We start from the raw sequence: 13,622 nt of genomic DNA on the forward strand, positions 1-13,622 counted from the left end.
GTTATGCTAAAAGTATTATGTAGTTATTCAGGAGCAGTAAGCCATGTCTAGTTATAAGCCCATGTATTGAATAAGCCCATGTCTTGTAATAAGTTCATGGCTGGCAATAAGCCCATATCTTGTAATAAGCCCATGACTGGTAATAACCCCATGCATTCTAATAAGCCCATGACTGGCAATAAGCCCATGTCTGGTAATATAATAAGCCAATGTCTTGTAATAAGTCCATGACTGGTAATAAGCCCATGACTGGTAATTAACCCATATGTCTAAATCTGGTAATAGAATAAGCCAATATCTTGTAATAAGCCAATATCTTGTAATAAGCCAATATCTTGTAATAAGCCCACCTAATTCTCTCTCTGTTTAATAAAATTACCTGCAAATAAGATTTCCTTTTCCTGTAACATGCTTGTACTTTGAGTCAGATATGATGTGATGGCAATCAAGTTAATTCAAGTTGAATATGCTAAATGTTCAATTTGTTTTACTTGTATTGAATTTGAACCATGGGAAGGAAAAGAAACAATTTTTGTCTCCAAATATGGCATGAAGTTGTCGTTTGTAGGAGGGGAGACCACTGGACCTTGTGACACCTAAGATAGACAAGGCCTTAGAACAGTTTAAACGGAAAGTCCTTGCAGTCCAGCTCTGACACAAGTAATGCACCGTTGTCCGAGTCGGAATTTGACAAGAGTACAGACAAACAGGTATATAGATTGACTGTGTGTGTCAAATATTGTGTAGTTGTAGTAGTATTGGTATCTTAAACTACGACTTTTATTGTTACTAAATTACGTCACAATTTTACAAAAATTTGAAAGCATCCTATGAATTGTATCCTACATATACCCTATATGTTCTCGAAAAGATCCCGAAGTTCTGATCTTTGGTTAGTTGATGATTAATTACCTTGAATCACAGTAAAACTTGCTCTAATGACCCCCTGTCTATAATGACCACCTGTCTATAATGATACCCTGTCTATAATGACCCCATGTATATAATGCCCCCCTGTCTATAATGACCCCCTGTATATAATGACCCTCTGTATATAATGACCCCCTGTATATAATGACATCATGTATAACGACCACAAGTATATTTGTTCGTTGTTTGCGCCTCCAACATCAAATGTCAATACATACTATTAGTTGCAGTTAAGATAGTAGCATTTGATCATTTAACAGATACCTCTTCGCTGATGTTTTTCATTTATCTCCTACAATAGGATGTATAATGGAGGTAGACATTGTTATGTCTCAATATCCATATCAATAATTATACCTAAAATGAAATTAAAGGTCATATCTGCTATTTGGTGTGCAATTAGCAAAATTGTTAAATTTTAGTTCCAAGCATTTCAAATAGTTGTCAAAATCAATTTCAAAGTCTTATAATTAATTTTTCTTTGTTTTCATGGAAAATACTCAAATGTGATTGGTCGAAAAATTCTTTTCATTCTTCTATGAAAGAAATTCTGAGAATGGCGCGGAAAATGTGACGTCACAATACGACAATTGACGTTTCGTATTGATTTGAGAAAAAGAATCCCATTTAAAACCAGTAAAATTGTACATAAAACATGTTTTAAATTAGAAAATCATTTTCAAAAATTAATTATAAGCGTTGATGTCAATTTTTTTTTAGTTTCATCGGGGTATGAAACAAATTTTGTTTGCAAACTTCTGTAAGAATCCGCGTCTTAAAAATAGTTGTTGCCTCTATGACTGATTCCAGTTCCATATATTGACAAATCCAAGTCCTGATGAGTATTTACGAATTTCCAGTCTGCAGTATTTTTCTGTAGTTTTTGTGAATTGCCTGTTGTTCTGGCTCCTATATATGGTCAGTTATATACTGGTGGTAATTCTATTGTTATGAAACTTGTTCATAATTTTTTAAACGTTTATTGTATCTCCTCTCCATCTCCTTTATGTAAGTGTTGGGATCCCCAGCTTCTTCAAACAGTCACTACATGATAGATCTTTGGACCAGGAGTTAGCTCTGTCGCCGTTCTCCTCACTCTCTCGATTAATGTCTTTCACCTTATAAGGATTCCATACACTTGTGGCCTATTCCAAATGCGGGCAAACTAATGCCTTGAATAGAATAAAATTATCTATTATTAGTTATTATATAACTATTTGACTTTGCCTTGAATAGTTGTATAAAATTATCCAAGTAGACAAAAGATTTTTGAATCAGGTCAATAACACTATGTGTAAAAATTAAGTCCTTATCAACCAATTGCAAAATTCCTATATATCATTCTCGGATGTTATATTTTCTAATCTCACTTTTATTTCTGTCCACAATGTGTGGTAATCTCCCTTGAAATATAGATTCCCAATATAATATATTCATATCTCAAGGTTTTTTTCAAAAAAGATTTTTTTTTTACAGATATCACCTATTCCATTCATCACTTGAATAGTCTGTAAAAAGTTAAAATTGGATTATCTCCCCTTACTCACTTTTTTTCGGCATAGCCGTATAATTTTCTTTTGGCCCCGGATATGACGCGACAGGTGGCGTTATTGGTCAAGATGAAGTATGTGATTGGTCAATGTAGCGGTAAATGCAAAATGCAGATATACAGTTTAAAACGAAACAAAGATAAGATTGAATGCAAGCTGAATAAGTAGATTATCTTTTAAATGACACATTAATAAAATTATATTCCTGATTCAAATGCAGTCTTATTATTACCAAAAATGATTCAAACTGATATAATTTTGTTATTCGTACTAAAACGCTTTAGTTCGTTAATTTATTTCACCATCAGTTTTACATTATAACCACCAGCATTAAAACTATGCCTTTTTAAAGATATTTCTTGTTCTCACTTATATGTACTATGCTTAATTGATGAATAGCTATATATACATAATAAGTGAAAGTAATTATTACATAGATATATAAATATGATATTATATATAGGGTCTAGTAAGTAATAACCATGGTTTGGTCCAATATAGGTACTGGATCCTAACATAGTGTTGTATAGGGTCTAGTTAGTAGTAACAACGGTACGGTCCAATATAGGTACTGGATCCTAACAAACAGATGTTTGCTGGATGAGTATTACTAATGGGTCTGTAGTAATAACGACAGTACAGACAAGTAAATTGTCAATTTTTTGAGGTGAAGGGACAGATTGCATACATATAAATATCTGCTGGTGGAATAGAATATTTGTACTTTTAATGGCTTAAAAAAATTTGATGAGTATGTACTCATAGTTATAGTTGTGGTAATAATCACAGTCATAGTAAATGAGTTTACAACAGCTTGAACCAAACAAGCAGAATCAGAAAAAAACTGATGTCAAAGTAATGATGTATGACAATCTTATCATACATTGTCACTAAATGGTTTGGAAGTTTTTTTCATTAAATCAACTTTGATCTGATGATATTTAACTATGAATTTAAGGTTAAAGTTTTATTTAGTTGGTAAAATATTTTATTTAATATTGCAGCATGAAATACAGCACAAAACATGAGATGTGTATTTATGAGAAAGATGTTTTCTGAAGGATTTCACTATTTTATTACAGAATACCAGTGCCGTGTCCGAACAAAATCGGCGTCTGATGATCCTGGAACAACAGATTGCGAACCTGCTGCAGCCATCAAGGTCAAAGGTCAGTGTTGCAATGCACTTTAACAAAAACATCTTCCTTAGCAATAGTGAACTTGTATACAGCTGAGAAAAGTTACCATACTAATTTACATAAGAACAAAAAGGTAGTAAAAAGTGGTATATACATTTTTACCAGTGAAATATTGAAAAACATTCATTTTATAAAAGTGATATTTATATTTTTCAAAATATCACTTTTTATATTTTTTTTTCACTAGTGAAAAATATCACCTTTTCTATTATTTTTTTTCACTCGTGAAAAATATCACTTTTTCAGAATTTTTTTCACTAGTGAAAAATATCACTATTCCCGGTTTGACCAATCAAAACACTGCTTTCCAATGACAATGGGGAAAAATAAAAGCTGAACTGGTTTATATTGCTATAAAAATGTAATGAACAGAATATCTAAAATGTCTTCAGTAATACCAAATATATTTCCCTCACGAGACTAATATTTTGATATTTTTCATGAGTGTGCAGCATGTGTGAAAAATATCAAAATTTAGCCCCACTCGTGAAATATATTTGGTATTACTGAAAACACTGTTAGATATCCTCTATACATTAAGACAGTCTATAAACCTTCTCTAGAAACTCTGTTGATAGCTGTTTATTCCTGTGAAGCCATGTTAGATGCTTATCATCCTTTTCTGCTGCCAAAAATGTCTAGTTAATGATGTTATGCATCACCTTGAAATGACATTGAATTTGAAAACATCTTTAATCAATAGCTACATAGGCTAGTTCCCTTTTCTCAGCATACAATTAATAACATCATGATCTGTTAATTTCTCTTTTAAATTACCAACAAAATCCTGTAAAATTCTCACTTAGTCATGTGATAAAGAAATTATTTTATTAAGATAAAAGCATTTTGATGAATGAGAGATTTTTATTGTGTGGGAAAAATGCATGAAAAGTTATTTTCGGCAAATTTTTATTGACTGAATTCTTGTGGCATCCTTCGGAACTGTATAATGAAAATGAAAAAAAAACCAAAAAAAAACAACTTACAAACCTACATTGCTAATTGCAAACAACAGACATTATATACAGCAGAAACATGTTGCTTTAAGTGTTTTTTAATGTCAAGGATTTTTTTTCTCTGAAGTAAAAACCTTTGGTCTCCTGGCTTTATAATGATGATACCAGTTCTTCTTGTGTACATGTACATTGACATATTGACTTATGTGTCACTTTTGGCCTTCGTCTACAAGCGTAGTTAAAATCTTCCGAGCTTAAAACATTCTATGCTTTAACCTCAGTTATTTACAATATAGCTTATGTCATTATATTGCTTACTGTCTGAGTATTGTGTTTCATAATTATGTAAATTATAAAGATTGCTCTGGACGACGGATAGATGATTTTAAACAGTAGTCTGTCACTGCAGAGTAATGTAAACAAGATACGATAAATAAAGATATTATGGATTACGAAACAATGAAATGCATAACAATGAAATGCATACGGTGTATGTATGTAATTTGGTTGGTGCATTACTACAAGCCAACAGAGAGATTTCAATACAAATGCTGTAATTTGGCAATATGGCCGACAAAGGTCACTTCAAGAGGTATACTGTACATCATGTCACTTGATTTTTATTGTCTGGTGATGCTATAGTGATTTCCTATAGTGACACACTGTTTGATATGCCGGAGTCAGATTCAAGAGTCCCACAGTGTCCAAAAGCGTCCAACTATGTTCTGCAGCATTCCACAGCATTTTACAGTGCCCCACATTGTCCCACAGTGCCCTCACAGTGCCCTCACAGTGCCCCACAGTGCCCTCACAGTGCCCCACAGTGCCCTCACAGTGCCCTCACAGTGCCCTCACAGTGCCCCACATTGTCCCACAGTGCCCCACAGTGTCCGACATTGTCCAAAAATGTCCAACAGTGTTCCACGGTTTTAAACAGCGTTCTGCAATGTTCCACTGTATTCTATAGTGTTCAATAGTGTTCCACAGTGTCCCACGAAGTCTCACTGTGTTCCAGAGTATCCTACAGTGTCCCATTGTTCCGATGTTCCATAGTATCTCACAGTGTCCCAGTGAATCACAATATCCCACAGTATCCCACAGTGTCCCAGTGTATCACAGTGTCCTACAATACCCCACACAGTGTCCCATAGTATCCAACAGTATCCCACAGTGTCCCAGTGTATCACAGTGTCCTACAATACCCCAGACAGTGTACCATAGTATCCAACAGTATCCCACAGTGTCCCAGTGTATCACAGTGTCCTACAATACCCCACACAGTGTCCCATAGTATCCAACAGTATCCCACAGTGTCCCAGTGTATCACAGTGTCCTACAATACCCCAGACAGTGTACCATAATATCCAACAGTATCCCACAGTGTCCCAGTGTATCACAGTGTCCTAGTGTATCACAATATCCCAGTGTCCCAGTGTCCCACAGTGTCCCAGTGTGTCACAGTGTCCCAGTGTGTCACAGTGTCCCAGTGTATCACAGTGTCCTACAATACCCCACACAATATCCCACAGTGTCCCAGTGTATCACAGTGCCTTACAATACTCCACAGTACAGTATCCCACAGTGTTCCACAGTATCCCACAGTGTTCCATAGTATCCCACAGTGTCCGACAGTATCCCACAGTATCCCAACAGTATCCCACAGTGTTCCACAGTATCCCAGTGTTCCATAGTATCCCACAGTGTCCGACAGTATCCAACAGTTTCTCACAGTATCCCAAAGTATCCCAGTGTTCCACAGTATCCTACAATATCCCACAGTGTATAACAGTATCCCACAGTGTTCCACAGTATCCCACCGTGTTCCACAGTATCCCACAGTGTTCCACAGTATCCCGTGTTCCACAGTATCCCACAGTGTTCCACAGTATCCCACAGTGTTCCACAGTATCACAGTGTTCCACAGTATCCAACAATATCCCACAGTGTATAACAGTATCCCACAGTATCCCACAGTGTACAACAGTATCCCACAGTGTTCCACAGTGTCCCACAGTATCCCACAAGATCCCGCATTATCCCACAGTATCCCACAGTGTCCCAGTGTATCACAGTGTCTCGGTGTCTTACAGTGTCTCACAGTGTCTCACAGTGTCTTGCAGTGTCTTGCAGTGTCCCACAATTTTCCACAGTGTCTCAGTGTCTTACTGTGTCTCACAGTGTCTTGCAGTGTCCCACAATTTTCCACAGTGTCTCAGTGTCTTACAGTGTCCCTAAGTGTCCCTAAGTGTCTCACAGTGTCTTGCAGTGTCCCACATTGTCTCACAGTGTCTCACAATGTCTCACAGTGTCCCTAAGTGTCTCACAGTGTCTTACAGTGTCCCTAAGTGTCTCACAGTGTCTTAAAATGTCTCACAGTGTCTCAGTGTCTCACAGTGTCCCTAAGTGTCTCACAGTGTCCGACAGTGTCTCACAGTGTCTCAGTGTCTCACAGTTTCTCAGTTTCTCAGTCTCACAGTGTCTCACAGTGTCTGAGTGTCTCACAGTGTCTCACAGTGTCCCACAGTGTCTCACAGTGTCTCAGTGTCCCACAGTGTCTCACAGTGTCCCACAGTGTCTCAGTGTCCCACAGTGTCTCACAGTGTCTCAGTGTCCCTAAGTGTCTCACAGTGTCCGACAGTGTCCGACAGTGTCTCACAGTGTCACAGTGTCTCACAGTGTCTCACAGTGTCTCAGTGTCAGTGTCTCACAGTGTCTCACAGTGTCTCACAGTGTCTCACAGTGTCCGACAGTGTCTCACAGTGTCTCAGTGTCTCACAGTGTCTCAGTGTCTCACAGTGTCTCAGTGTCCCATAGTGTCTCACAGTGTCCGACAGTGTCTCACAGTGTCTCAGTGTAACAGTGCCTCACAGTGTCCCTAAGTGTCTCACAGTGTCCGACAGTGTCATACACTGTCTCAGTGTCACAGTGTCTCACAGTGTCGCAGTGTCTCACAGTGTCCCATAGTGTCTCACAGTATCTCACAGTATCTCACAGTGTCTCACAGTGTCTCACAGTGTCCGACAGTGTCTCAGTGTCACAGTGTCTCACAGTGTCTCAGTGTCTCACAGTGTCCCATAGTGTTCCATAGTGTCACATAGTGTCTCACAGTGTCTCAGTATCTCACGGTGTATCACAGTGTCTCTCAGTGTCCCATAGTGTCTCACAGTGTCTCAGTGTCTCACAGTGTCTCACAATGTCTCACATTGTCCCACAATGTCTCACAGTGTCTCAGTGTCCCTAAGTGTCTCACAGTGTCTCACAGTGTCAGTGTTCCACAGTGTCTCAGTGTCTCAGTGTCCCACAATGTCTCACAGTGTCTCAGTGTCTCACAGTGTCCCTAAGTGTCTCACAGTGTCTCACAGTGTCTCACAGTGTGTCACAGTGTCTCACAGTGTCCGACAGTGTCTCTCAGAGTCTCACAGTGTCCCACAGTGTCCCATAGTGCTACAGTGTCTCACAGTGTGTCACAGTGTCTCACAGTGTCTCTCAGTGTCTCACAGTGTGTCTCAGTGTCTCAGTGTCCCACAATGTCTCACAGTGTCTCAGTGTCTCACAGTGTCCCTAAGTGTCTCACAGTGTCTCACAGTGTCTCACAGTGTGTCACAGTGTCTCACAGTGTCCGACAGTGTCTCTCAGAGTCTCACAGTGTCCCACAGTGTCCCATAGTGCTACAGTGTCTCACAGTGTGTCACAGTGTCTCTCAGTGTCTCACAGTGTCTCACAGTGTGTCACAGTGTCTCACAGTGTCTCTCAGTGTCTCACAGTGTCTCAGTGTGTCACAGTGTCTCACAGTGTCTCTCAGTGTCTCACAGTGTCTCTCAGAGTGTCACAGTGTCCCACAGTGTCCCATAGTGTCTACAGTGTCCTACAGTGTCTCAGTGTCCCACAGTGTCTCAGTGTCCCACAGTGTCTTACACTGTCTCAGTGTCTCACAGTGTATCACAGTATCTCACACTGTCTCACAGTGTCTCACAGTGATTCACAGTGACTCACAGTGTCCCACAGTGTCTGATAACAATTCTTCTGTTGAATCATTTGGGAATCATGCATCCAAAGCGCCCTTTCAAGATAAGAAATACACTGAATGACATGCACGCTGTATCTGTATCTATTATCGAGTAAATATATGTATAATATACAGTATTTATCAATTAAGAGGAGTTACAATAATCAAAAAAGGATTTCAATCTGTTAAAATTCTATTTGAAAATTCAATCAATGATTCAATTCAAATTAAATACAATTCTTATGTAAATGAATTTAATTAAAAATGAATCAATTTAAATCATTTTGAATTAAAAAAAAATAATGATTTAAGAAATTTTAATTGATAAACTTTCAGAAAACTAGATATAACTGATAATTGTAACTGATCTGAGATTCTCATTTAATTCAAGCTTCCTCTGAACTCAACACCAGGTTTTAGACATTATTTTAAATAGATGTCTGATCATTACATCCAGTTGTTGATTCCGTTTAACAACTCATGTGTATGAGAATTTGAGAAAGGGTTATAAATCCTTAATTTTTTTACAGGCTGTATCTGATGGAGAGAATAGTTCATCAGGGACTATCACAAGACTTGTTGCTGAGAGAGGTAAGGATGCAGCTATCGGCTGTTTCTGATTTGACACTTAAACTTAAATATTTAATACTATCCTGCTTTATGTGTGATTAGTATTGATACATATGGTCAACAGGAAATTCAGAATAATTAAATGATAAAATTTCCTGATTAAATTTACTGCAAATTTATTTTAATTCTCTTCGGGAGATTTGATATTGTGTAGTTATCATACATTTTGTATGAAGTTATATTACATGTGATGGAGTGTACTGACTGGTATCATATTACAGAAAATATCCCTGTTCTGGTATTACTGACTTATCTCCCTTGGTTTAATCAGATATATAGTTCAGACTTACTGGTTTCTGTTAATCAGACTTAATCAGATATTTGTCAGACTGACTTTTCTCCCTTGATTGATAAGATATTTAATCAATTAGCGGTAAGACTGACTTATCTCCCTTTATTTTATTAGACATTGGCCAGACTGACTTATCTCCCTTTATTTTATTAGATATCGGCCAGACTGACTTATCTCCCTTTATTTTATTAGATATCGGCCAGACTGACTTATCTCCCTTTATTTTATCAGACATCGGTCAGACTGACTTATCTCCCTTTATTTTATTAGACATCTGTCAGACTGACTTATCTCCCTTTATTTTATCAGACATCGGTCAGACTGACTTATCTCCCTTTATTTTATTAGACATCGGTCAGACTGACTTATCTCCCTTGATTTATTAAATGTTATACAGACTGACTTATTTCCCTAATTTAATCAAATATCAGTTAGACTGACTTATCTCCCTTTATTTTATTAGACATCGGCCAGACTGACTTATCTCCCTTGATTTAATCAGATATCACCCAGACAGACTTATTTCCCTTGATTGATTATTTGTTATACAGACTGACTTATCTCCCTTGTTTTAATCAGATATCAGTCAGACTGACTTAACTCCCCTTAATTTTATTAGACATCGGTCAGACAGATGAAAGTGATGATGCAGGGTCAGGGAACTCTCAAAAAGGTCAAACAAGCAAAGGTCGAAAGGGCAAGAGGTCAAGGAAGTCCCGTATCCCTAGCTACCGTAAACCTACAGCATCATCTCGGGCCAAAGTCGAACCCCCAGAGACATCCAGGTAAGGAAAGTAATAGATTTCTATATATAAAGATGAACTTCCTCAGGCACTGTAGTCTGGCTGAAGTGATTGATAGAGTTATCTGAATTCAATTAAGTTTGGTATGTAGTAGTGTGTCAGCACTGCTGTGTTTCCTATTACCAACCTTTACTATAGAGTATAGGGGGACTTATCCTGTAGCCACTTCTGTTATAATTGGAAATGTTACCATATTGGTTTTAATTTATGTGGGATCATTAAATATCAACCAATTGTTTTCTGCATAATCAAATAGAAGTTACACAATGAGTGGCTGTTGGATATGGAATTTATTTCACACGAGTAAGTTATTTTTTTTATAAGTTACAAAAGACATGAGTTTTAGCAAGTGTCTTTTGTAATTGAAAAAAAAATAAATAGTGTGAAATAAATTCCATATCCAAAAATCAAGAGTCGTGTGACCTGTTTCTACCACAATAATATTGGCTTGATTCAAAGGGAAACGTTGCCAAGTCTTATTTCGCGTATAGAAATAAGTTGTACAGATGATGGCCGAGACCCGGTGATGTGACGTCATTTGATTATTGATGACATCAATTACAACTGCAGCTGGGGTCAAAGTTCGAATTCTTGACCAATCAAAAGACCAGAAGGTCATATTCCACTAGTGGTATATAACATATATTTATCCAACAGTCGGGACATTTATACAATGGCTTGAGAGTGGACTAACACAGGGTATTGTGGTAGAATGATAAGTATTCAGTTAAAAAAAAAAAAAAATAATTAAAACATTTTTTAAAACATTTTCTTTTTAAAAGAGCTGATTTACTGTCCTCTGATTTTGGTTGGCCAATAAACCCAGCAAACAAATTAAACTGTTTTAAAATGATGCTGAAAACAACAAAGGTGCGCCCAGATATACAGCTTCAGTTGTATACATGTATAAAAGTATCGAGGTTGATTGTGAGATTACATGACATTTGGCCATCGTCGTTCACATTGTCATACATTCACTTAAACCGTTTTAAAATTTTCCATTTAGCTATTGGTTGAGCTTAATTTCTCACTTTTTTATGTTTGAAGTAATACATCATGGCAATAAAATCTTTTATCTTTTTTCTCTTTCATATTTTTTCATGTAATAACAACAATGAATATAATAAAATAATGTTGACTAAATCTAAATGTTATGAGAAGCGGAGACGTACGAGACATATACAATTATGTATAATTCTTGTTTGTTAATATTGATTACGGTACATTGGCTGACATGTGATCAGCAGGTTTGATGATACGGTTCTGTATGTAGTATTGATTGTAATGTTGGAACTCGTATTTGCTAAAACCTAAAACTAAACCTCCATTAATTGCGATAATTGTTTATAATTGAATAGACAAAAAAAACACAAGGAAAAAGCGTTTAGCTCTTAAAATAGCAGTTGAAAAATTGCTTCCAACAAAAAAAAAACCCAACAAAACAAAACAAAAAAAAATAACTCTTTAAAACAGCAGTTGAAAAATTGCTTCCGACAAAAAAACCCCAACAAAACAAAACAAAAAAACCCAGAGAGATATGATGTTGTGAAAAAACATGTTAATTGCCTTTGGGTAGAAAGCAGATACATGTACAGCTGTATGTGAAATGTATTTTTAAAGTAAACGTCATGAATGTTTAAAAAGATAATGATGTTGAAGCAGTATCCTGTTTACAAGGCAATGATTTGACGCCTTCCTGTTCTGGAATGTCTGACTTATATCGAGACACCTAGAGACATTTAGACACCATTCTCTTGTTGTTTTATGTTTCTTTGGAAACTGAGAAAGAGGCCGGTCTGTGCTGTCATGGTTGTGTCCTTAGGTAACACGCTTCACCCTAATTACTTTGGATGACAAGCAACATCCCGTATGTTGTTTAGTGAGGTAGTCACCAACTACTACAAGGATACCCTGACTCAAAATGACCCTGGCTGATTAGAGGACGATAAACCCAGCAAACAAACCGTCATTACTGGGACTAGGTAATGCTCTGGATGACATGGAACACCCCGTATGTTGTTCAGTGAGGTAGTCACCAACTACTACAAGGACCCCCCCCCCCCCCCAATTCCAATTCAAAATTACCCTGACTGTTCAGGGGACAATACCCAGAAAACAAACCGTCATTACTGGGACTAAGTAATGCTCTGGATGACATGGAACACCCCGTATGTTGTTCAGTGAGGTAGTCACCAACTACTACAAGGACCCCCCCCCCCCCCCCCCCCCCCCAATTCCAATTCAAAATTACCCTGACTGTTCAGGGGACAATACCCAGAAAACAAACCGTCATTACTGGGACTAAGTAATGCTCTGGATGACATGGATACACCCCGTATGTTGTTCAGTGAGGTAGTCACCGACTACTACAAGGAGACCCCGGCTCAAAATGACCCTGACTGTTCAGGGGACGGTAAACCCAGCAAACAAACCGTCATTACTGTGACTAGGTAATGTTTTTATTATAGACGTCAGCTGTCTTACCTAACTACCTACTGTGTATGGGTAGCATATTTGTCACAGTGCCTGTTTCTGTAAAAGAAATTTTAATTCAACATAAGACATTTAAGAAGATAAATTGATATTGTTTAAATATAGATTGTTTTATGGCATAAAATATGATGAAATACTATATTTATGAGGTAAATAAACTTGTATGAGATATGTATGCACAATATAAAAATTATAATTCAGGGACTTCAAATAAATATTTATGTTCTGAACATACCTTTCAGAATTTAAGAAAATCGTACTGAAAGCTATGGCCTACACAATGAAATACATTGATAGAAAAAGGAGTTCTCTCAAGACCAAGCTTTGAGTGTAATCCACTGCCAGCAATGGATGAGCTTGACTGTGATGCTCTGTCTGATAGCCGTGGTAGATTAACTGGTGCTAGAATGTCACTGTTATAGCAATATTCTCCTTGTGACTTGCTCACTCAGATCCTGAAAATTGATTTAAGTGTACACGTGTATGATATTTCGTCAATTTTGATCAGAATAAAAAAAAATATTATTTATTTAAACATAGCATTGATGAGTATTCAATACTTAAAAATGTGGTAATTATACAATTAATTTGAGGGCCTTTTAACCCGGTGTCTCCTCTTGAGCTCCCTTTCATTCTTGATTTTCCATAAACTGTTCCAAGCTATGACCAGATAAATTGTCATTACGTGTTGACAGCACTTCAACAGCTTTATTTCCATTTTAGAAAATTTGGTTGTGAGTAATATTGTATGGTGTTGTTTGTC

General features: G+C 37.1%; 1 protein-coding gene across 1 annotated transcript in view; it reads left to right on the forward strand.

The window, feature by feature from the left end:
* The first annotated feature begins 568 nt into the window (after positions 1-568).
* Positions 569-13,622, forward strand: part of LOC117337448 (leucine-rich repeat and coiled-coil domain-containing protein 1-like) — a 98,282-nt gene continuing 85,228 nt past the window's right edge. Inside the window, exons 1-4 of the mRNA XM_033898436.1 lie at positions 569-710; positions 3,563-3,649; positions 9,172-9,232; positions 10,183-10,348. Of these exons, the coding sequence (XP_033754327.1) occupies positions 3,599-3,649; positions 9,172-9,232; positions 10,183-10,348 (278 nt within the window). The 5' untranslated portion in view covers positions 569-710; positions 3,563-3,598. The remainder of the gene's footprint in view (positions 711-3,562; positions 3,650-9,171; positions 9,233-10,182; positions 10,349-13,622) is intronic.

Source organism: Pecten maximus, chromosome 11 (assembly GCF_902652985.1).
Source record: "Pecten maximus chromosome 11, xPecMax1.1, whole genome shotgun sequence".
In the NCBI taxonomy this organism is placed as follows: Eukaryota; Metazoa; Mollusca; class Bivalvia; order Pectinida; family Pectinidae; genus Pecten; species Pecten maximus.